Here is a 25,766-nt window from a genome sequence, read left to right as displayed (position 1 = left end):
CAGCAATCTGTTACTTGTGTTACCATTGTAGTAGTTGGGAGTCCTTCGTGAACTCTTGTGGTGCAGTAAGGGAAAAAGCTATGAGTAAAAAAGACTACAGGAATCTGCTTGTCACTAAGTATGGAAGGTAAGTGCCTCAAATCTGAAAATAACAGGAGTATCTTTGGTTGATAGGGCTGAAAATGCAGAATCACAGAGTAGTTGAGATTGGCAGGTATCTGCTTGAGGTCATCTTGTCCAACGCCCCTACTTAAGCAGGGCCACCATGTCCAGACAGCTTTTGATCATCTCCAAGGAAGGAAACTCCACAATCCCCCTGTGTACCTTGTGCCAATGCTTGGTCACCCTGGTGGTACAAAAAGTGTTTCCTGATGTTCACAGGAAACCTCCTTCATTTTATTATATGCCTTTTGCCTCTGCTCCTGTCACTGGGCACCACTGAAAGGATCCTGACTTCATCCGCTTGGCCCCTGCCCTTCAGATATTTGCACATACTGATGAGATCCCCTATGAGCTTTGTGTTCTCGGGGTTGAGCAGTTCCAGCTCTCTCCAGGGGAGAGATGCCCCAATCTCCTGATCATATTTGTGGTCTTTTGTTAACTCTCTGTGCTGAGCCCAGAAGTGGACCCAGCACTCCAGGTGCAGCCTTAGCAGTGTGCAACAGAAGGAAAGGATTGCTCAGCTTCCTGCACCTCCTGGTAAATGTCAAATTCAGTGCCTAGTTTGTCTAATTAGCCACTTTTGTTAAAAGGTTTACTCTTAAAAATGAGTGCCATTGTAGTATATGGAAGTGCTAAGTCTGTCATTTTTTTACTTACACTAATAGAATTTTAAGGGCTATAAATCATATATCAGTGCATGAGCATCAACAAACACAGAACTGGAAGTCAACCTCTGCTTGAAGAAATTGTTCTTCGATATAAGGCAGACGGTCAGAGCAGTTGCCAGCTCAGCATTTGCATACCTTGCCCAATTTTTCTTGGTGATCTTGATGTAGAGGAGTTCGAAAGGCCAGCCTTGCAGAGGGTAGAGGCAGCCCTGCCTATAGTTGCACAGGATGTGAGAAAAGAGTGAAAGTTTGAAACTGGTTAGTAAGGGACGAGGCAAATTTGAGGCAGAGCTGACATCTCAGTACTGAACAGAGTGACAGAATAGGAGAAAGCCATGAAGGTGGACTTGTGAATGAGACTAGTTGGTTCAGAAAAGAAAGGTAGTAGAAAGATAGAAAGAACAGCATGACTTTAGTGAAAGACAGAAGAGGAGAAATTGGAAAATGAAGCTTTGTAGTATTCCCTTGAGTGAAGACATCACTAGATGAGACTTTAGGATGACAAAGAGAGAAGGATGAGAATGTCTGGGTAAAAACTTCAGCAATATGTTCTTTCAGAATGCTTTTATCATCCTTTGTTACATGATGTTGTGGACTCCTTTTTATTTTTTACTGCAGATGCTGGCTTCTAGGCTGTAATTGTTTAACTAATATTAATAAATAATAACAAATGATTTTTGCAGGGGTGTTGAGAGATGTAAGAATATCTTGTAATGGACAAGAAGATGTCCAGGTGGTTTTGCTGCAAAGTTTATATTGAAGAATTAAACATTTTCCCATTACAAAAAGATCAAGTAAAAGAAGATTTTTGTACTTACTATAAAAAATATTTTTGTGTATTTTTTATGCTATTGAGTTTTTTTAGTTCCTTAAGTTTTCACACAGTTTTATTATTCAAGAAAATAATCTGTGATAAGATTTGTAGTTAGGATGAAATATTTAACAGTTATTAAAACTGGAGGTATTTGGTAGTAAGTGTAACTTTTGCTATCAGTAAATGTATGTCCAATAATTTTGTATTACTTGCTAAACCATGAGTGAAAAAAGTTTTGGAATACTTAGGTTTAATAGAAAAGGCGATGGTACAAGGGATTGAAATGAAGAATGTTGATGGTGAGGTGAGGAGGGATTTCTCTGTTGACAAAACCAATTTTTGGAGTGACCTATGAATATCTTGTGTGTCACAATGCAGAACAAATTTTGTTCTGGACTGGTGTTAGTAATTGTTTGGTTATAATACAGAATTCCTGTATCTTGCAACAGTTTCAGTGCAGTACATCATTGTAAGAAATTCCAGATTGATTTGAGAGATAGCACCAGAATCTTGTCCAGTTGCTGTCACCAAAGGTTCTGATGAACCAGAAGTGCAAACTCATCCAAGCTAGGAAACAGCAGAGTAAACTTGCACCAGTGCCTAGAGGGTGCTACAAGAAAGCTGGAGAAGGACTTTTTCCAAGGACACGTAGTATAGGGGTGATGGCTTTTGACTGAAAGGTGGTAGATTGAGATTAAGTATTAGGAGGATTTCTTTGTGGAGAGGGTGTGTAACGCCAGAACAGGTTGCCCAGGGAAACTGTGGATGCCCTATTCCTGAAGTGTTGTAGGTCAGGTTGGATGGGACTTTGAGTCTGATGTGGGTGAAGATGTCCCTGCCCGTGGTAGAGGAGTTAGAACTAGATGATCTTTAAGGTCCCTTCCAATCCAAAACATTCTGTGATGCTTTGAAACTGTTACCATTTTCTTTTCAATTAAAGACTTTATCTAGTAAGTAGTTTCTTGAATGCATGTTGCTCATATACTGCATAGTAGAAAACTGCTGAACATGTTAGGTGTAAGTGAAGCTTGAACTAAGTGGGATTCTGATTTTAGTTTTTTAAGCATACTAGGCAGAGGTGAATCAATGGATCCGCAAGTTATTAGGAAAACCTGGATAAAAATCTGGAAGAATAAAATGAAAGCATTACAATGTTTGTGTTATTTTAGAAAAAGAAACAATCAATCCTCCAAACCCACACTTCAAAATAATGTATAATTTGCGAATAAGTTCAAAGGTTATATCTTCCATTTAATTTGAATTTATTTGTGGAACTGCCAGAAAAAGAGTAAACCATTTTTTTCTGAAATGGAAAGCTGATTATATGAGTGCCAGTTTGGTATAGTTGATACACAGTTTGGTAGTCAGCAGTCCAGCATTCAGGGATAAAGATAAATAACCCTTGTACATTCCTCTTCCTTACATATCAGTTTCACAGAACCCTGTAAGAAATACAGGGCTGCTTGTTTGTAGTTTGCATAACTATGTGATGCTATAGTTCAAATGATAATACAGGCCTTGATAAGTCTGCAGTGATGGCAGCAGTCCTAGAAAAGAGCTAATGACAGTCCCTGTGTTACCTTACGAACTAGTAGTGACAGTAGGTAATGCATATATTTCTTGGTATTTTAATATAAGTGGTTTTAGATTGTGTGTAGAATTGGAGTCACTGTTTATTAGTTGCAAAATAATAGCCACCTGGCATTTCAGTTTTGAAAAATAACACCTCAAAAATGGATGTTTTCCCAATCATGCTACTGTAAAGGCCCCACTATAGAAATGCAAAAACAGACTCGATCTTTGAGAAATGTATATTTAACAGCATCTAAAAGCAAGAGCAAATATTGGTGTTAGTGTTAAGTAGGGTGTATTGATGTTAAAGGTCTCTCATGGGCAGTGAATTGAGTCCATATACTTTTGAAAAAGACTGGTTTCAGTTAACCTCTCAGGGGTTTGAATTTATTGATCTAGCCCCCCAAGAATTTCCTACGTAAATTGTGAGCAGTTCTACTCGTTACTCACTAGTACATGATTTGAGACCCATCAAGAAGGAACGTGTAAAATATTCTGACTCTGAAGTTTCTTACGTTAGGAAACCTGTTTTAACCCTAACAGTTATATTTGGATAAGTTTTTGTGCTTTAATGCCTTCTTAAAGTCATATATTATGTAGTAATGGGCCCTCAAGTTAAAAATGACTTGCATAACTCGAAGTAGAATAGACTGTGTGTGTTTGAAGAAGTAATCACAATTATGTACTTAATTTTCAGGGTCAATTCAGGTAGTTGTCCTTCAAGTCAGGAAGAGTAATATCCTAAAAATTGATTGTTTTTTTTCTTTTTCACCACTCTCTGAGAACACTTTATAGTGTGGGAAGTTGTCAATTGTAATGTAAATATTTTTTTGCTGTTCAAAACTTCGTATTATAGATCTGTAATTAATACAATCATCATGTATCCTTCTGTATGCTTCCTGAAAGTTATAATATAATTATAAATAGTGTGCTCAGAATTGATTTTATGCCTGTTTTGAGAGGTGCTCATGTGATGAGAATGCCTTCTGACAAACTGGCTTGTTTTGATAGGTGCTAAGGTAGTTGTGCAGGTTTTTTTAATTAAGCAAAAATCACTAGTGTTGTGTTCTACAGAAGGTTAATCCCAATATCAAAGTTTAAATGTTAGTTTAGGCATTATGAGACATGACCAATCTCTTCTCGTGCATTTTTGGAAGTGTGATGTGAAGTGGATGCTTAGGCTGGGCAGCTGTATTATGGAAATGTAAAGTAACTCGTTGCCTGGCAGCTTACAGAAAACATGTCTAAATATTTGTTTCTGTGGACCCTTAAAGGAATGAGCTAACAAGCAGCTCTCTGTATGTTTTCTTTTACATTTTAATGTCGCTATGATGTGAGAAATGTTTAAGTCTTTTAGAGTATTAAATCAAGAAATTACTACTTCAGTGATCTTTTTATTTTTCTTGTGCACTTAGTGGTTGACAACTATCAACACCAAAGCCAACTGTTGATAATCAGTTGTTGAGCTAATATGTACGATTATTCATTCATTCATACAAAAAAGGTTATTTGGTTAATCCGTTATTAATTATGAAAAGTTGGCGTCTGTATTTTGAGACTAAGAAATAATTACTGTAATTATTCCTTTATTTTTTTACAATATATATAGTGTTGTAAAGGAACCTAGTGAATCAGATGAGCTATTCTTTATTTTAAATCTGATACACCATGCTGTATTTTTTGGAAGGTTTTTATATTTGCTTTCATGCTTCTTTCATGTGTTTGCAAGTGTTAAAACTTTCCCTGCCATTTTTTCTTCATGCCAAAGAACAGTTGACGTATGTGTTAATAAAATTCGATTGCAGTCCTTGAATTGTCCTGAAGTTAGAAATATAGCATATTGTTAAAATACACAGCACTCTGGAACCAGAAACTGCTTATAGGAAGAATAAACATGGGGAGGTACGAGCATGCAGCAAGGTGTCATTACCTCGAGGTAGAAAACAAGCTTAAGTACTGTTTTGTGACAGATATCTGTTGAATGTGATAGAATGTAACAGTGTGCTGAAAGTTAAGTTTTTACCTATTTTTTGTGTGCTCAGTATTAATCATATACTCAGGCTGAAGTTTGGCTTTGTATGTTAGGAGCTTTCTACAAAATCCTTGTGCTTGACCAAACTATATTATGTGTTTATGTAGCTACTACAGTGCTTTAAAAAAAGATAGCTGTGACTACAGCTACGTATTTCAAAGGTGATGATGAGGTGTTAATAGTAAATGAAGTTATTTTACAGGATACTGAATTTTGCCAGCGTGTAAATAAATCTTCATTTAATACCTTGCAGCCGAGTTGGCTGTCTTTGCTGCCCTCTAGTGTTGTCTTCACATGCCAAACCACAGGCACAGAGATTTTAAAGATAACTGCTGCCGTATTTGCTTCTCTTGTTTAATTTTTTGTCAGTCTCCATCTCTACTAGTGTTTAAAAGGCAACAGAAAAATCTGTTAATCTGTATCACCTCGACTCATTCACTTCAGTAATGATGTAGACACAGGTATGGTCTGCAAGGCCAACTTCTCTGAGAAAACTTGTGTGATGAGATCTTTTATTTTACAAGTATATAATGAAGTTTTATATGTGGTTTCTGCTGAAGTATTTTTAAGTTTTCTTTCCTGATAATGAAACCTTTGTGATTGCATTTTTATGTTTTAAGGGTTGATTTTTGTTAATAATAACATTTTGGTAAGTAAGGAGATCCAGAGAGTGTTACAGAATTGCAGGTTATTACTGGCATTTTACTTGTACTTTGCATTGTGATGTTATTCAGAGTTTCTGTAGTGTTATTTTCATTTCTGTAGCATTTCAAGAGATTTTCGAGTTCTTGCTGGTGCACACCTTCTGTTGCTGTGGTGGTGTAACTGAAACCCTTTCCAAATACAAGTTTGGTTGCTTATTACTTGTACACAGGAGAGCAGCAGACAGTTTAACTCCAGAGTCAGTTGTTTTTATTGTTTGATTCTTGGATCTGTTTTCATAAACAGTATGAGAACATGACACTTCAATTTTAATACTTTTTTTTTCCTGGTTAAAATTGAGGTTCTGTTTGTTTTTATTTAATCAGTGTGTTTACCTTTTCCAACAACAGATCACAAGTTCTACACCAATATTTATGTACTATAAAGCATGAATGTGAATTTGTATGAAGGAATCACTTTCATCTCTCATGTAAATGTGCACTTCCATAACTTGGATCCACTGCATATTTTTATAAAGCTACCTTTTCAGAACCAGTGTAGTCTGCTGCCATATCAGCTAAATTCCATATTTGTGAGAACTACTGGAATGACAGTTTTGGAAGCAATCTATGTTAGCTACAAAATTAATTATTCTGGGGCATGCACAGGCCATGAAGAAGTTTTATATTGTTCTGTCTCAGTACACAATTCGTGATATAAGGAAAACACCATTCATCAAAATTGTTGTGTACTTCCTTTTTTGGGACTACTGTTTTTCTAGTACCAAGGTGGGCTTTTGTGATCCTTAGTCTCCTAGGTGCTAAAAGATAACTATTCTCTTTGCTGAGAGACAATACTAAGATAAAGGCTTTTGGCACTCTTAGACTGGAAAATGAGATGCTGTTCTTTGAACCAAGTCCATATAGTTGGTTTGACTGAAGAAATAAGGTTTTTTCAATGAAGCAAAAGTTATAAAAATGGTAATTTAGGACTCCATTTCATACTTGTTCATGTTGTTAGACATAATTTTTTTCCCACTAACTTCTACAATGAACATTTTGAGCTCCAAAAAAGTGTTTTTTTAATTTCTTATTTTAGCTTAGATGAGTTTAGAGCCATATGCACTGCAAGTGGATATTAATATTAGTCAACTTAGTCGGTAAATCAAATGTAAGTGTGCCTTAAACTCAAGAGATTTGCCTGTATGTTAGAGGTGCCAAATTTGTAGTGATTAATAGGTGAAACATCAGTATGTTGAGAGTCAATTTTATGTTGTATTGCAGTACTGAAAGAAACACTTGTAGTTTAACTGTTCTGGCACTTTTGAAGTGCGATGCAAAAAACTACTCTTTTTCTGAGTACCATTTTTAGAAGGGGGAAAATGCAATTAGTAGAAAACACTGGGGTTAACAGTAGCATTTGGTGGTAGAACATAAAGAAAATTAAAGTTGCCACCAGGAGGAGCAGTACCAAAATATTCTCATTTTTTTATTGGCATAGTTTCCCAGTGCTGTAACTGTAAGCTGTCTGTCTTTGGGAATATCACAGTTTTTTTAAGGGTAGGGTGCTAAATAGAATGCAGCTAAAAAAAATCCCCTGAAAGAATGCAAATGAAGAACTCGAGTGTGTTTGCAAATTGTAATCTGGAAAATAATTCTTTTGACATTTTGAATTTTAATTTAAATCTGTTTAGGTCTGTATCCTGGCTTCATTATGGTATGCTGTTAGCCAGACTTTCTGTATCAAAATTAAATCTTTTTTTGTATCTCTTAGTTGAGATGTAATAGAATAATTTTCAGGAGCTGGTATTGAGCTGCACTCAATTTTCTGTATCGACCTAGACCAACCCTTAGTGAAACAGGCATCCAGGCCATGTAGCTCGTGCTCGTGTGTCTGTGTGAGGCAAATTGTCTGCCATGCCAGGGAATGAGTTCAGTGAGAAACAAAGTGCCAGACCTTGCCGGGGTTTGAGTCTGGGCTTTACTTTTTCTGGTCCCATTCTGTGTCTGTTCCCCCCAACCCCTGCACTTACAAATCTCTTCGTAGTTTAACATTTAAAATCTATAAAGCAATGTCAAGATTTAGGAAAAAAGGGAAAACTGTTAGTGGATGAAGAATTGTTTTAATGTTATGTGTTACCCTGAATGTACTTAAAAGTCTTGTAGATGTGGCATTTAGGGGCATGATTTAGAGGTGGACTTGGCAGTGCTAGATTAACAGTCGGATTGATGATTTTAGGGGTCTTTTCCAACCTGAAGATTCTATGGTTCCATATAGCAACAATATGTTATTTGTAAGGGGCAAATTTAAAAAAAACAAGGGTTATCTAATAGTCTTCCAAATGATGTAGCTAAAATATTTTGCTAACCAAGGATAAAATTTGCATATCAAGGAACTCTAATAAAGTTTTGACAGAATACAGGAAATGGATGCATATATGGTTATAAAACTGGTGAAAGTAGCATCTGCATTTAAAATACAAGGATTTGACATAGAGGAACTTCTCAGTGATAGACATTGCTTACATTTAATCAAAAAATGAGAATATTTAAGTTTTTTCCTTGAGTAATAGATTTTATTCATATAGAAAATGTGTATGGTCACAGTCCTTCACATTACGTCTGAAATGCTGTGATGTTGTGTGTATAATCTAAATCAGATTTTGGAAACCAGTGGGATTTCCAGTTAGTGTTTTCAGATACTGGTATTACCTATGAATTTCACGTTTCGTTAACTGGATTGTCATTAGTGCTCTGTTTCAAATTCCTGGCCCATTAGTGCTACCAATTCAAAGTACTCCTGTCTATCTCCTTGATATTATCTCCCCCACATTTAGTGGGTAAGTATGTGTTCAAGGGCTGATTTTCTGTCTAGTAAGAAAGGTATTAAAATGGAAGTAAGCACTTGAAGTAAGTCAAGTTGATTTTTTGTTTCTGAGAGGACCTTTAAGATTTCTGTTGAAGATTGTTTATTAGCTAAATTGAACACGCGCCTGTCATCTGGGTTCTGTATGTAATGTCAGATGCTGGGCATGAGCCTAAGTTAAGGGTTGTCAGCATCTTTGGTGACAGTCCTTTGCAAAACAGCAAAATCTCTTTCTGTAAATTGTGTTAGTGAATTTTGGAACCCAGAGAGATAAAGTGGGCCATAAAAATCACAGGGATAACTCAAAACTGAATGCTAATGCAAAGTGAGTGTGTGGGCCGTGTTGTACTTACCGTGCTATGCATCTGTGAGAGGAAGAAGAGTTTTTATTTTTCTTTCTATGGAAGATTTTTTATTTTGTGATTTCTTTTAAAGTTTTAAACCTGAGAGTCCAGCAGTAAAATTAGGTTACATAAAGATAAAAACCTAATCAATAAGGGATTGCATCTTACCTTTGTTTTGTTTTAATGATCTGCTGTGTTCTGGCAAATGTTTCCCCGTAGGATGAAGATGAGTTGGACTCCCACACCATGGTGAAGACCAATTCAGAGAGTGCTGGTACCATGAGAGCCACCAGTACGATGAGTGAAGGCGCTCAGACAATGATTGAACACAACAGCACCATGTTAGAATCAGACTTGGGGACCATGGTAATAAACAGTGATGACGATGAAGAGGAAGATGGGACCATGAAACGTATGTTGTTAATTTGCTTTCTACTAATAATGTGTTTTCTCATGCTGCATGACAATGTGGTATCATGAAAGGCTTTTAAGTGTCAAGTTCTGTGGTTAAAACAGGGAGAGAGGGGTATTTGTGTCTCTAAGCACTCTATAATTTGTAGAGAAAAAGTTGACTATAGTGGGAGATTCAGAGCAGAAACCTGTTTTTGGTGCTTTGCTAAGCTTCTCTAGAGGACTCTCAAATTGTCCTTCTGTGAATTGTTCCTTGTACTGCTTGTCTCTTTGTCTCCTGTCTCTCATACATTTGGACTAGTTGCTTGAGGCTAAACTGATGTGATAATGTGAGAGGCTGCTGTTCCAATGCCAGTGGTCCTGGGAATATATAATGACTCTCTTTGGGGTCAGTAATCAGTAATATATTTTGCTGTAAAATTGTTTTGTAATTCATGGTCACTTAGCAGATCTATATTTTTTAGCAAATAATTATTTGGACATTTTTTTGAATGTAATTCAACAATGATTGATTTAAGGCAACGATCATAAGATTGTTGAAACCTAACTGAAAAGTTCTAATTTATTTTGGCAGCATGTGAGGGAGTATGTAACAAAGAGAAAAAATAATTATGAATGTATTGTGTATAAAAATATAACTTATACTGAAATATCCATAAATACACATTTTAAAAATAGTTAATTTACATAGTTACTTGCTGATATGCTCATTGTTTGGCTGAAGACTACTGCTGATTGAGGTCCACGAATTTTAATAGAATTATTTGCTTGAATAGGCAGCATCAATAGATGACTCTAACTCAGGCTGTAGCTGCCTGATTTCATGAAGCACAATGTAATGTTTAACTCCAGGCAGTTGCAGGGATGGGGGGATGTGGAGAGTTGTGTGTGTGTGTAATTTAGAGAGCTAATATCTCAAGGGTAGAAATCAGTGCCAACTAAATAATTTTGTAGTGTTTCATAGCAAATATAAAGCTGCATTTATGTTTGCATATAGATACTTGATGTAATTTGCTCAAGATTAGTTGGAAGTGCAAGGCAGAAACTTTTTTTGTGTGTACAGGAAGTTAGAAGGAAAAAGAGGTTTTGTAGATTTTGCTTGTTTCGCTTTTTTGTGGTTTGTTTTGGGTTTTATTTTGTTTTCCTTTACAGTTCTCAGTTGTGTGATATAAAAAAAAAAAAAGGACAAAGATAGTATGAAAAAAACTTGGAATAAATTTTTAGGATGGCAGTATTATGAATTAGGGTTTAGTGCAGTTTCTATGCTGCTTGACAAATCAGTCTTCATAAGTCAGTTCTGTATAGGTAGTTTATCAAATTGCACCACAGTATCCATGTAGTTTTTATATGTGCTGAGAGGACATATGTGCCAAACAGATAAGCAGAGGGTTTGCATTGCAGTCTCTTAATCTGTGTCTTAGTTGTCTGCTGGGGACAATGCTTTTGAAATGTACTGCTATTTTCAATTTTTAATTGATTCCAGTAACAATCTGCAGTCAGGGAGTTGCCTTTCTACACCTTGACGTTTGGTTCATGTGTGTCTTAATCCCATTCATCTTTTGTCTCAAACAAGAATAATCTTGGGAAAGGTGGCAGGTTTCCTTCCCCTCCCTCCTCTCCTGTAAATGATTGTCTTAAGCCCAGTAACTGCAGCAAAGCAAAGCCAGAAAACTGGAGGTAGTTTGCCTCATGACAAGTGATGGTTTAATCATTCAGCTATCAGGCCACAGGTTTGGTTTAGCACTTACTTGCTAAAATTTCTTGTATTTTGCATTAGGCACCCGTTATTTGCATTTTTTACATTAAAACCTAGAAATAATTCAAGAATGGGACCTCCTCATCTCTCAGCTAAAAATAAATATAAATTGTGTCCATTGTAGCTGATCCTCTGGTTCTGTTATTGTTGTGCTAATAGCTGAAATAGGAGCAATAGCAAGTTTTCTAAATAAATGTGACCAGAATGGGACATAAAAATCTTTGCTGTCTCTGAAAGGCAGACACTGATTTTGTGCTTCTTTGTACTCGACAAAGACATGAGATTTTGGAGATTGATTGCTTTTTCCAATGTACCTATATAGGCAAGGTAGGCACTTTCTGGGTGTTTGTGTGATATGATTATAATAAATCAGAATGAGTATCTTAAAAGTGCTCTTTGATACTGCTGAATAATAGAACATTACAAGCAAGAAGCTTGGAGAAATAAACTTTGTAAACTAGGGGAGATTTCATTTCCTTCCTAGAGACACAAAATATTTTTTACAAATTTCTTAATTGCTGTTGTGTTTAGTTTCATGTTTTGTTTCCTTCTCCCTTTTGTTTCCCTGCTCAAGGACAAAATAAGAAACAATAATATGTTTTTATTTATAAGTACCCATGCTTAGAGGCCTCTGGGAGCCACGACAGAAAATAACTAAAACCATATTTTTTTCACAAATAGGGAATTGTGCCCAGATAAAATTGGGATTTGGAACAAAAAGAAGCCTGTCCTCCTGCCCCAACATACATTATACAGTCTAGTAATAAACAACATTTATCCTGTCTTGCTTGGTATGCCTGTGCATGCTCTGAACAGAGACTGTGGTATGTACCTGGAAGGAGGAAAGAAAATGAAGAACATGGGAAAGTTGAGAGGAACTTAACTTTAGGAGGTTTAATGTGGAGTAGTGGAAAGAGTGCGAATGATGGAAATATTACTCCTTTTGTTCGGTTGCCTGGGTTTTACTTATTTTTGGGTAGAAGCCTTTTCATATGTTAGTGGAGAAACTGGTGTTCAGACTAGCTTCCTCACATTCCCCTTGAGGTTTTTCAGCAAGGCTTAGTGTTAGGGCTTTCTGGTGCACCAAGAGTATTTGTGGTTGTTCTCTTTCTCCTTTTCAGTAACTTTTCCCCTGCTTCTCTTTTTTGCCCTGTTAAATTCATATTTGCCATCTGCTTTGAGCTGGAAAATAAGTTGTCTCTTAGTGTAGTTTGGATTTATTCTGGGTTTCTAACTTTTGCTTCAGTCTTTGGTGAAGCTTCTAGATAGTTTGTGGTTGGTGATAGAATGTATTAAGAGGACAGAACTTATGAGGAGGCATTTGATAGCTAGAATGTAGAGAAGTGATCAGGTTTTGTTTTATTACTTTTTGCCCTATAAGATGTGAACATTTCAGGTTTAGTCAGTATAATTCTTAAACACTTTCTTCCTTCTAATCAAACATAAGAATATAAGAATATAATTTTTGGGACAGCAGGTTTCCTTCCCTGTTCTCCCCCCTTGCCCAGATGAGCAGCTTAACTCCAGTGAAGTTGGCAAACTGGAGGTAGCCTGAGGCAAGTAATGATTTAATCATTCAGCTGTCAGGCAACAGGTTTGGTTCCAGCACTTACTTGCTCAACTTTCTTGTCTTATTATGTATAATGGTATTTTTGATTACTGCAGGACATGCACCATGCTCTAGAACCTACATGTTGATAGAAGATTGATGAGTTGGTTTATTCATTACTTTTTAGGGATTTCAGCATCCAGAGGAGGGGATTGTTTGATACTGTAAGTCAGTCTCCTCTGTGACACAAGATGTGTGCTTGGGGAGCTCTGGAGTGGTGCATCAAAACTCTTAAAAGGCCTAAATCCTGCAGCTGTTGTTTCAACTGATGAGCAAAAGCTGGTGACGTGTGTTTTATAACAACTTCCATCCTAATTCCAGTAGGAATTTAGTAAGGAAACTTTGCTGTGGGCTGGTTTCAGTGTGCTGTGGGCCTGGGCATTGATGCTTCACAGATGTAGTTTCAGTCAAGCATGTTTACTGTGCCCCCAGTAAGATGGTTTGCTTGGTGCCATATATAGGTGTACTAGTGCTTTACTCCTGTGTATGTATAGATAAAGAGGTGATTGATGTTTACAGGTCTTTGTTGCTTCTCAAGCCATTTTCTGTGGCTGGTAATAAAGTTGTTCATTTATGTCACTGGTACTAGTATATTTTAAAAATGGGGATTTTTAGTTTTGTTTTTTTTTAAATGGTGTTGGCAGTTCTGCTTGTGAGAGCTGTTGCAGAATGCTAGTTTAATGTGAATTTTCTTTGTTTTGCTAAAAACAGAAATAAAGTCTAATTTGACTGGAATGGACTAATGGGAAGTGTTTGAACAATGCTCTCAGGCACATGGTGTGGTTCTTGGGGTGTCCTGTACAGGGCCAGGAGTTGGATTTGATCATCATTTGATGATCCTGATGAGTCCTATCCAACTCTGCATATTCCATGATTATAATAGTAGTATGATAGATTTTTTTTTTTCAGGGAGTGGCGAAGAAACCCCTAAAATTATTAAATCAGTTTACAAGTCTTATTCTCAAGAAGCAAAGGAATGTTTTGTGCTGGAAACTTTTCACCATTAAATATTATAATTTAGGTTCATAATCCTTCAAAAAGTCTCTGAAAGCTTCAACTTTTTCAAGTTGAAAATGATGTGGATTTTCCATTTAAATGCCAGTTGCAATTATTTCTGATAAATAGGTGTGTCATACAACAAACAAAAGGCGAAATGAGGCCTGAAGCAGAATGAAGGCTAGGGTGTGAAAGTGTCTGTGATATAAAACGATGAGCTCAGTAGCCACTTTGGTACACAGCTCTCAATCCTCAAACATTTCTTAGACCTGTCCTGTGGTAGACTCCCCTCTGCTCTGGCCTGAGTAGCAAAGTAACTTCTACTGCTGCTTGCTTGTGGTTCCCGGTAGCCTGACCTCTAATTCTCTGAGGTGGTTGCTTCATAGGCGTGTGCTAGCAGCAGTGCTTTCCCACTCATAAAATACAGTCACGATTCCTGCTTAAAATATGGCGCAAGGAGGTGGCTGTGGCAGCTTTTTAGGTGGTAGTTCACTGTTAGATGTGTTTGCCTGGAGACTGAGGTCCAAACTCTAGGCTTCTGTCTCCCATTTCCCAGAATTAGTGTCACTGTGTTGTAGACACCTTGTGAGGGGAGAGAGTAGTGGTAGGAATGTATGGAATACAAAGCCTAAGTAGTGTAGGATGTCTTGTAAGCTCTGGTAGCCTTTGCAGCAGGGGTGAGACCACATAGGTAGATACAGGTCTAAAGAAGGCTGAAAACTGATGGCTTTGCAGCTTCTGACTCTTAATAGTGACAAAGCAGTGCATTTTGAAGGAATAAAAGATACTGACAGGATGTTCACAGAAGCGCTTCAGATAGGAGAACCAGGCACATAACTTCACCATCAGCTGAAACTGTTCCTCAGTTGAGTGGTAGATGGAGATCCACAGGATGTGGAAGGCTGTGGAAGCTTTTGGCAAAAGGAAGAAAGCTTTCCTCTGTAGATATGCAGCTGCAGAAGAGGTTCACAGAGTGAGAGAAAGTCTTACACATTTTCTGCAGGACATTGTAAACTCTCTACTCCTAAATGCCAAAAAACCAAAATACCAGCACCCATGCCCTCCCAGGAAATTGTAGTGGGAGTCTCTCTTCTGTAGGAGATGGTTACCCTCATTTGCTGACCTTACTTGTTAACTAACAGCAGAACTTTTAAACGGATTTAAAACCAATTTGATATATTAATATAATACTTTTCTGTTGGAAATGCTTCACTGCAAAATAATTTCTCATGGTAGATGAGATCAACTGAATTTTACCAAAACAAGCATTAGAAATGGAGTGTACATTCCTCTTTATTTTGAAATGTTTGTTGAGAATTATTTATTTTATTTGTGATATGTTTTTGAAACAGTGTCATAGAATTGGTGTTGTGTTATGTCATTGCCTTATTCATTTTATTCAACATACTTTTTGGAAAAAACTTGCTTACATAACTATTTTGGACATCCCTATTGGCTGAGTTCCTATCAGCGGTGTTGCTGAGGTAGAATATGTTTTCAGTCAGCACCAATGTTTCTCTCTGTGTTCTATGGCTTGCCAGCATTTTCTGACTGTTGTTTCATTATGGCCTTTTTCCCCAAGTTGTCTTTGCAGTAGGCAAGTTGCAGGGATCATAGGAGACAGATGTTCTTAAATACTGAAACTGTGGAAAACATTTTTGAACATGATCATTGTTTTTTGAAAAGCAAAAAATGAGAAGAACTGAAAAATCCAGATCCTTTTAGAAGGGAATAGGCTATTGCGCAAGTATGGAGTTACACTGACTGTGCTGTAGATTTTTTTGTGGGAAATGTAACTACTGAATAGATGAGTGAATTAATTGTCCTTAAGGGAATTTTTATGTATTATACTTCTACTTTTCTTGGTTCTTGAGAGATGGTTGAGAAGATAATGCACTCTGTTATTCATGAAGTTTAAGTACTTTTAGACCAAAGTGATCTTAATTTGGGAACAAAAAAATTAAAGAGGTGCAACCTATATCAGTTTACTGTGGCATAAAGATCCTGAGAGTTTTATAAAGTAAATACAAAAGAGATAGGAACTTTCAAATGGCAGATGTCAACCCATTCCTATGAAACACTAACTGTACCTATTAGGTTAGCTAGAGGTTGAAATAGTGTCTTTTTTTTCATTTATTTATTTATAAAAATAAAACAAAACCTTAGAAATAAATTTCTAAAGAAATTATTTGGGATTTTTTACATTGGAGGAAGAAACAACAACAACAATTTGAAATACGTCTCATCCCACCATTTTGCAATCATATTTCTGGTTTTGTGTGTGAGTTTTTACATTTCCAATGAAGGTAAGCAGGTCTTGGTCTTTTGATTGGGTTAACTGAGTGTATACTCTATTGAAATCAAAAGTGAGTTCTAAATTCTTATTTAGCAAAATAAATAAATTACATTCTCAAAGTTAAAAAAAAAAAAAAGTTCTTTGCTTACCTTGGAGTAATTTCTGTCCCATTGACCCAATTTCCATAATATGCATTTGGTAGCAAGGAATTCAGAGGGGTTGGTTTGTTTTCTGTATGTATTTATTGCATGTATAAGGAAGATATTTATAAATAGTTTTAAAACCTATGAGCAGTTCTTGGAAAATCTTTAGTATTGCCTTATATGTGAGAGCCTGGAGACTGCCTTACCTGTAATTGGCCAACATTTTGGTACTTAGAGTTTCAAACACAGACACTGGCAATCTTCTTGTTTATAACTATGTCTCAGGGATGAAACTTGAGTACAGCCATCTCAGCAGAAGAAAAAATTGGTTGTGAAAGGCCAACAATGTGGTGTCCTATCTTTTTGGTACAAATAGTTCTGAGGGTTTTGGGCAGCGGTCACCAAGTAACAAACAGTTTGTACTAAGAAAGTGCGTTGTATTTCTGTTTTTAATTCTGCTTCTTTCGTACTACTATCTTCTCTTGGATCTGTTTTCTAAATGTGTGCTTTTCCAAAATTTAGATTCTTCCTTTTTTCTTCTGCTTAGTCAGCTCTCATGAGACCCCCACCCATAATACTATGTTCAGCCCTAGGACCCCTGAAACAAGAAGGACATGGAGCTGTTGGAGAAAATCCAGGGAACGACCATGAAAATGATCAGAGGGGTGGAGCACCTCTGATATGAAAACTGGCTGAGACAGTTGGGGTTGTTCACCCTGGAGAAGAGAATGTTTGGGGTACTAATGGGGAGCCGACAGGAGAGCTGGAAGGGGACTTCTGACAATGGCCTGTAGTGACAGGACAAGGTGTAATGGCTTTAAATTGAAGGAGGGCAGGTTTAGAGCAGATTTTGGGAAGAAATTATCTACTATGAGAGTGTTAAAATATTGGAACAAGTTGCCCGGAAAAGCTGTGGATGTGCCATCCCTGGGAGAGTTCAAGGTCAGGTTTAATGGGACTTTGAGAACCTTCATCCCTGCCTGTGGAAGGGGAACTGGAATTAGATGGTTTTTGATGTTTTTTTCCAGTTCAACCCATTCTATGACTATGGATTTTGCTCTTTGGTGCTCTTTTCTGTAGTTATTTGTCATCCCTGCTGTTTACTTCTCATCCTTTCCTCAGTCCCAGATTCAAGAAATATCCTTCAAATTATCTTGAGTTTAGTGGGGGCAGGGAGATTAGTAGGGAGATTCTGGAGAAGAGGTGTCTGCTGTCTGGTCAGTTAAATGTCTGGAGTTTAGTTCACTGAAGTGTTAGGTCACAGTTGTTATTAATTAAAATATGGTGAACAGAGATCTGGGGTTAGAAAAAATATATGAAAAAAACGTGGCAAAAGCTGAGAGAAAAATCAGCTAAAAAACGTGAAGAAAAGAAGGTGTGTGTGGAAATAAGAGATTGAAGGAATCATTGTGGAGTTGAAGGAAAGCAGCTGAAGTCAAATTCACTAAAGCTTAGAGCATGATAGTAGAAGCACAGATTAAAAAATGCCAGAAGAAATCTTACTAGAACAGAAAAGTTTAGGAAGAGCAAGGAAAAGAAGCAATAAATCAACATATGGTCTTTGCTTTTATCAAGAATAGCGTGGCCAGCAGATCTAGGGCAGTGATTGTGCTCTACTGCGCCCTGGGGAGGCCACACCTTGAAAACTGTGGTCAGTTTTGTGACCCTCATTTCAAGAAAGACATGAGGTGGTGGAATGTGTCCAGAGAAGGGCAGCAGAGCTGTTGAAGGGTCTGGAGCACAAGTGCTGTGAAGAGCTGGGGTTTAGCCCAGAGAAAAGGAGGCTCAGGAGGGACCATATTGTTCTCCACAATGGCCTGAAAGGAGATTGTTGCCAGGTGGGGGTCAGGCTCTTCTGCCATGTCTCAAGTGGAAGGATGAGAGAAAATGGCCATAGATTTGGCCAGGGGAGGTTCAGATTAGATATTTGAAATATTTTTTCACTGAAAAAATGAGTAAGCATTGGAATGGGCTGCCCAGGAAGGTTGTGGGGGGCAACATCTCTGGAATGTCTAGAAGTGTCAGGAAGTGTCTGAATGTTGCACTTGGGGTATGGTTGTGGTGGTTGGACTAGATGATCTTGAATGTCTCTCCTGGGCTTGATGATTCTGTGAAAAGATGGTAGTACAAAAATAAACATTAATGAAAAAATAGGCTGCTATTAGTCATGCAGCAAAATTAGAACGAATTAGAAAATCATTAGACAAAGGAGATGGGAAGAGATAATGAAATAAGAAGTGAAAGAGCAGGGAAAAACCCACTTAGTGAATGAATAAAAACAAGTGTAAAAGCCAGATAAAGAGATCAGCAAGTCCTAGTAATCATGTTAAACACAAGCTCAAAATACATTTTCGGTTTACCTTTTCACATATTAAAACAAGTATATCAAATAAAAATCCCTATTACTTTGTAATGCTTGTAATTTAAATGTGTAGTTTTACCTGATTTTTAGTGTTAGGTTGTTCTCCCCCTGCCCCCCGCCCCCCATCTTAGTTATTTATCTCTCATTCTGTATCATATTTTTTTGTGGAAATATATTTCCTGTATCTTCACGTCAAATGTGTTACACTTCCAGCAAATACATTTCATGTGTCAATGCTATGCAGAATATGGTCTCTGAGGTGACAGTTTTATTTATTTATTGTACTATTTAGTAATGAATTTGCTCTGAAATCCCACAAATGAAAACAAATTTTAATCATTTAGGACTGAAGATTTTTTTTTACCTTTAGTTATGTGAAAAGGATAAAAGAGCAGGAGTTCATACTGATCTCGATCTGCTTCATAAAGCTTTTGCAACTGTTTGATGACAAAAATCCTTCAGGATGTGGAGACAGGGTGATTTGCAACCATCTGTGGAGGGTGACCCTTTAATTTACTGGGAATCTTAGTTGGTAATAAATTAAATTAAGCAACATCTATACACAATTTGTGTAGCTGTATTTTGCAAGTTCTTTTTCTAAATAATTATTAAATCCCACCTTTACTGAAACTATTCCTTTTCTACAAGTGCCTACAAGGCCTTGAAGTTAGGGGCATTCAGCACCCAAAGGGATGCTTAGCACCTCATGTTATTCAGTCTCTATAACAACAAATTGATACTGCATGAAGTAACTTCTAATATTATTTGTGTGTGCAACTCTGAAATGTCTTGAACATTTCTCCACATTGTATCTTGCTACAAAAATATCATACTTGGACTATGAGCTTTTATGCCAGAGATCCTCAGGGGACAAACAGAGGCTTGCATCACTTACAGATGACTGTATTAGTTTCTGCAAACCCAGGAAAATAAATTAGTGAAGTTTAGTTTATAGTACATTCATTCTTTAATATTTGAATATTTTTTAACCAATTTTTTTCTGTTTTCTTTCGACTAAGGAAATGCTACTTCACCGCAAGTTCAAAGACCTTCTTTCATGGACTACTTTGATAAACAAGAGTCTAAGAATAAAAGCCCTGAAAACTGTAATCAGAACATGCATGAACCTTACCACATATCCAAAAACGTTTTCCCTGATAACTGGAAAGTCCCGCAAGATGGAGACTTTGATTTCGTAAGTACTTTTAAAAAATTGTTTAATCTCTTGCATGCAGTTTATTTTAGATGTGCCAAAAACAGTTAATCCCTTTCTATAGGTATATTAATACAAATAAAATAAGTAAGCTTTCAAGGATAGCGTCCAAATATGTAATCTTTGTGCCTCATCCTGGTTGATGAAGTAAGTACACCTGGTTAACACAGGACCTTTTGAATGAGGAGTGGCGTGTGACATTGACCTTGTAATTACTTTTTAAAAAAATGTTTTTGATTCCTTAAAATGTATGTGCTATAACAACTTTAAAATTTGACCCAATTCCATTTAAAAAAAAATTGCTACAGACATGGAATATTGTCATATTTGCTGGCTATCTCAGTAAAATGATAAGGATTTTTAACTGGATTGGAGCCATTTAATCAATCTCCTTGGAAAGTTTAGGACCACCTACTGTTTTGCAAAAGTTGTCTACTTGGTACTATTTCAATAGCACACATCTCTTTACATAGAATTATTCTACCTAACACAAGTTCTTCTATTCTAGAGTGGAGTTTTTACCCTCCAAAATATGTGTAGTTTATTTCACTTTGACTATGTTGCAAATTATAGCAGGGTCGAAAAGAAAATGTTCGTAAGTTATAGGTTGCACTTAAAATGAAATATATAATTACTGATTAGAGATTTGTAAATAATTTTACCTGGTTTTCACCTTTGCTAATTTTTTAACAGGTTTCAATGAAATCTTTGTTTATCTGTTGTGGATTAAATGTTCTTAACTACAGTGCGGCAGCTTAATATGATCACATGGTGCCTTTTTGAAGCACACTTGAGATTTCAAGAGAAATGTTGTGTTTAATTTTAGGTAACAGCTGTAGGCGGGGAATTTTCTTTCCAGTTTTCACTTACTGCATTTCTACTTAAAGCTGACTCTTAAATTTAAACTGCTGAGGTAAAGCCAGTTAAATAGCATAGTACAAGCTGTTGCTGCTGGAGAATTTTGATTTAGTTGGATTTTGGTTTGGATGGAGTTTTTTTTTTTCTATCAAATGCAGTAATAATCATCCTGATTGACTAACAAAATAGTTGCACTGTTCATTGGAAAATAACTGGCCATTGTTTCAGTGGAGTTATTACAGTGGCAATAAAACTGCCTTGAGAACAATTTTAAATTCATCCTGTCTTTTCTATTACTTGTGAAGAAAGGCAGGCAAAAATTATTCTTTTTGTAAATGCTAAGATGCTAATTCTGTAAGTACTTACTCATGAATAATTCATACAGGGATAATCGTGTGGAATTTGTTGACATTGCTTGTACAATGAAGTTGCTTTCTGGAAATAGGAATTTGTCCTAGAACAAAATCCAAGGAGTTCTGGTGTTCAGAAACTGAACTGCTGTTTTGTAGGCAAACCTTTCTAGTGGTGTCAGACTGGCAAGTACAGCCTTTAGAATCCTAGAATGGTTCCTTCTAAAGGGAGAGACCTTTAAAGGTCATCTAGTCCAGCTTTCCTGCTGTGGACAGGTTCATCTTTCACTGGTTGTTTAAAGCTGTAAGCTTGAAAACTTCCAATAATGTGACATCCATAACTTGTCTGGGCAATTTGTTCCCGAGTCTCTCAGAATTTATGTGATATGCAGTTTGTCCTCGGCCTTCTGAAAAGGCAGCATTGTGAGGCTTGTTGCTACAAAATTATTCTGATTGAAAATCAAATAGGATTTTTTTGAAAGTGAATAACTTTCAAAAGTGTGTGTGATGGTATTTTGTTTTAAACATGAAGAAGAGATAAGTCATTCTAAGAAAGAGTTTAGGAAGATGCTTCAGTAGTGGATCTACTGCTTCAGAGTAGTCCACTCAAAAATAGATTTCTCTAAAGCATCTGGTACCAGCTGATGTTGCACTGGATTTTAACTGCCTGCTGGTTTGAGCCACTGGCAGTTATTATTTACTTATATATTCTAGAAGCACTTCTATTTATATTTTAGACAGTGAGTGGCAGTATTGGCAGGTGGCCTGCAAGAGGCTTTCTCAAAGGATAAATCAGTGGGCAGCATGCATAATATATTGTCTGTTCTTTGTGAGATCGACATGAATGTTTTCAGTTGTTGACATGAAGTCTTTAAATGATTAATGAAAGGGATGAATGATGGAAACTTTTTGAACTAAATAATTCCATGCTGTTTTGTTTGGAATTAGCCTTAATGAGATCTAAAAAGGTAGCCAAACTGTAAATTATGTCAGTTATAATTTTATTTAAAGAAGGAATTGATACACTAGAACTAAAATATAAATTATCAAATTCAACTTAATACTAGTATATTCTAATAGCACTCCAGCTTTCTGTGTAGAAGAGGAAGGATGCTCTGTAAGCCAGAAGTCACCAAACTCATTTGCTGAATGATACCATTATTTCTTACCCTTGTAAGCCAAACGCACCATGGCAGTTCTGGCAGCCAGTGAACACTTCTTCACTTGTGAGCCAGGGTGAATGATAGGGTAATGCTGAGAAGAAATATTTAAGTGTAGTGGATGGAAAACCCTACTAATTTAACTAGGAAGCAGAAATGCTATTGAGGTGGGAAAGAGAAGGGAAAAGAAAGTGAAAACAAACCTTATAAATCCCTGCAACTAATTAGTTTGCTTATTTCTGTATATTATAAGGTGAAACAGGCAGAACTGGGAGCTAATTCCTGTGGCCAAATAGTATATTTGCTTGTGGTCACAGTGATTTTTGTTCTATTCTTATATCCTATCTTATCCTATTGTACTGTCTGATAAAACAGAGTTATTTTATTTGTTGAAATGTACCAATACATGTAATGTGCATAGAGCAGTTAGTCTTACATACTTGCTGATGTTGTTAGATAATGTAAATAAATGTCAACTGTCTCATAATGTGCATAAACAAATATATAAAGTAGGGCAAATTAACTTAGTGCTAGGGCTGGTTTGAAAGTTTTGGTGTGAGCATAGTCTTCTGCCCTGATGTAAATGTTTTAAAAACTACTTGCCAACACAAATATAACTAGAAGGCTTTTCCAAGAAAATAACAGGCTTTAGTCATTAATCTGAGCTTTAAAAAAAGTAGTTTTAGCAACATTATTTGTTCTGTAAGTACATATTTATGGTTTGGTTTTTTCTCTGTTGAAGTACGTCTGTTTTGAAATTTAAAAGCTGATCTTAATTCTTTTTCACTGATGCCATATGAGAATTTAAAGTCTGTGTCTGACTTTTGGTCCTGAGGCCTTCAGTTCTGCGATCTGTCTGTGCTGGTTATTGATGTCATGTTGCAGGAATTGATAAGAAAAAATTGTCACCACAGACCTTCAAGTTTTACATTGTATTGAATCAGGTATATTGCAAATAACTTTAACTAGACTGAATTCTGTTACTGTTTACTCACTTTGAATATTACATTATTCCAAATTGACTCTGTTATATTTGCTTCTGGACTTAAAGTGCTGTTTTTCATGCAAAAGAGGTGTTCGGAATTTTTATACTACATTTCTTCTTGCTTTTTAAAAGGAAGCAATGACCAAACAAAAACATTCAACCTCAAACACTTCTGAATGTTTTCTTTTCTGTGAGTAGGAATTTGTATAGAATTACTACTTTTAATCTTTATTTTTCATTATTCTACTGTCTGTTTTTTATGTCTCATGATAAATTCTCAATCCTAAAAGTATGGGTCTTTGATATTAGTGAATCTTAGGGAAATCTATTTCTGAGGAAGTACTTGTACTTTTGTTTTGCTTTTTCCACTTCAGCCTTTGAAGTACAGCTGTTGAAACTCTGATTTGATATATAGCTCTTTCAAAAAAACCCGAACTAATGTTTGTGTAAACTTCAGCTTTTATATTAAATTGTTAATGTGTATCTCACACTCAAGGATTGTTGTGGAATTTTGCTTTCAGTAAATTCTACCAGTCTATAGGGATTTTCTTACACATTTTAATTCTTTTTAAGAGGCATGTGGCAGATGGCATGATTAAAGCAGTATTTTTAATCTTAATTCTGTCAGTTATACTTGGGGTTAAGTGATGCTTTATGCATGGCAAACCTTGATGCCAGTAAGTGATACAAGATACTACTCATTGTGAGGAATAGTGGCATAATGTCGTTGAATATGTAAAAATGCAGTAAAGCTCTGTAATGTGGGTATGAGATTCTAGGAGTATTAACAATGCACAGTATAAGCAGCTTTTCATAAGGTGGCTTAACTGTGTAGTGGGCTGACTTTTAGTTCTAGCTCAGAAGTCAGCAGTTTGGATCAGAATAAGAGCAAATGATGTGTTTGTTTCACCCATCTGACCGGCCAGTCCCTTTAAGAGCAGTTGTGTTTTGTAGATGTTATGTATTCCTATGACCATGTTCCTGTTACGACAGCTTTGTTCTTTCCATGGGGAATGTTTCCCATGAAATAGGTACATGCTGGAGAGAGCTGTGTATTAAATGAGTAGTATAGCTGCAGAGTGTTGTTGAAGCAGCTTGCTTAAATTTTTTATTGTATTTCACAGCTGAAAGATTTTTATGTTATATAACATTTATAATAGTAATTAGTTTTCACCAAGAAAAGGTGAACTTTTAATTTTGAGGAAGAAGAGCTCAACATTTCTGTTATGTGGGAATGCCCAGATAAATCTTAACTTGCTAGATTGATGTGCAGCGTGTACATGTTGTGAAATAACCCACTGCTTACATTTTTACTTTGTCATGACATTTTCAATCTCATTAACATGTAAACTAGTCCTGTAAATGTTCCTTCTCCTTAGTAATGTGTGTTACAATGGGACATGATATTATCAAAGGATTTACATGAACCTAATTGATGATAACCTCTGAATTAACATTAGTCAGAATGAGTTGCTGAACTTCATTTGCACTAATTGCATAGGTTATTTTATTTTAACTGAGTCATATACTTTTTGTCATGAGAACAATAAAATGTAAAATGGCAAATCTGTTTATTATAGCAATGCTACGGTAATGATTTCTGTCTCCAGCAGACTTATTTCCAAACAGGAATGGTATCCAGATTGTTAAATATTAAACAGTGAACATGTAGATCATGCTTTGCATAATAACTGCAGTATCATGTTTAAGTAGATGCATTTTGGGTGACTTAAAGATTCTGGAATAGCAACAAAAAATTCAAAAGCCATCTGTTACTGTAGGCAGAATATTTCCCTGGGTTTCAAAAGGAACAAATACATTAGAATATAATAATTTTGGAATAATAGTACTGCAGATACTGAGACTTCAGTTAACATTTACAAATGTATAATGTAGCAATTGATTCTGTAAAAAATTAAATAGCATAAAATGACTGAAGATCATCTAGAATTAAATTAAAGCTTCACTAATAAAGCTAAGCTGAGATAACTTCATTGGAAGTACATATTTGTCCAAAATCTTGGCTGGGTTTATGCTGGCTTTATTTAAGCAGCGGATGAGTTTGTTTGGAACAGTTCTCTTTTTAATTATTGGGAATTAAGGTATTTCATCTATTTTCAGTCATTTCTGGTTCTCTTTTAAGATTTGAAAATTTTAAATGAAGTATTACTATAGATTCATTTTGCTTTACTTTTAATTAGTTGTTGAATATCATGAAGCACTTCCAGATGCTGACAGAAATAATGTTTTCTTAACGAAACAAATATGAAACTTTGCTTTCTGCATTTGCATGGGCCATACATGTATGAGATAAAGGTATTATTGGTGCTGATAATTTCCACACAGAATTTCATTCTGTTCTGTTCAGGCATGGCTGAAAGGGGATTTAATGAAAATGACATGCTTTATCTAGGTTCATTTTGTGAGGACAGTTTGAACCTCAGTAGTGCAGATTTTCTGTACCTTTTGAAGTAAGTGGATGTTAGAGAAACTTCTTGTGTCTTGGGTGATTATTTTCAAAAAATTGA

General features: G+C 36.1%; 1 protein-coding gene across 1 annotated transcript in view; it reads left to right on the top strand.

Moving 5' to 3' along the window:
- Positions 1 to 25,766, top strand: part of STK3 (serine/threonine kinase 3) — a 132,686-nt gene that overhangs the window by 62,375 nt on the left and 44,545 nt on the right. The window contains exons 9-10 of the mRNA XM_033071226.1: positions 9,319 to 9,511; positions 19,692 to 19,867. Coding sequence (XP_032927117.1) covers positions 9,319 to 9,511; positions 19,692 to 19,867 — 369 coding nt within the window. The remainder of the gene's footprint in view (positions 1 to 9,318; positions 9,512 to 19,691; positions 19,868 to 25,766) is intronic.

Source organism: Catharus ustulatus, chromosome 1 (assembly GCF_009819885.2).
Source record: "Catharus ustulatus isolate bCatUst1 chromosome 1, bCatUst1.pri.v2, whole genome shotgun sequence".
NCBI lineage: Eukaryota > Metazoa > Chordata > Aves > Passeriformes > Turdidae > Catharus > Catharus ustulatus.
Note: the sequence above shows the minus strand (reverse complement) of the source record. Positions and strands in the feature narration are given on the sequence as shown.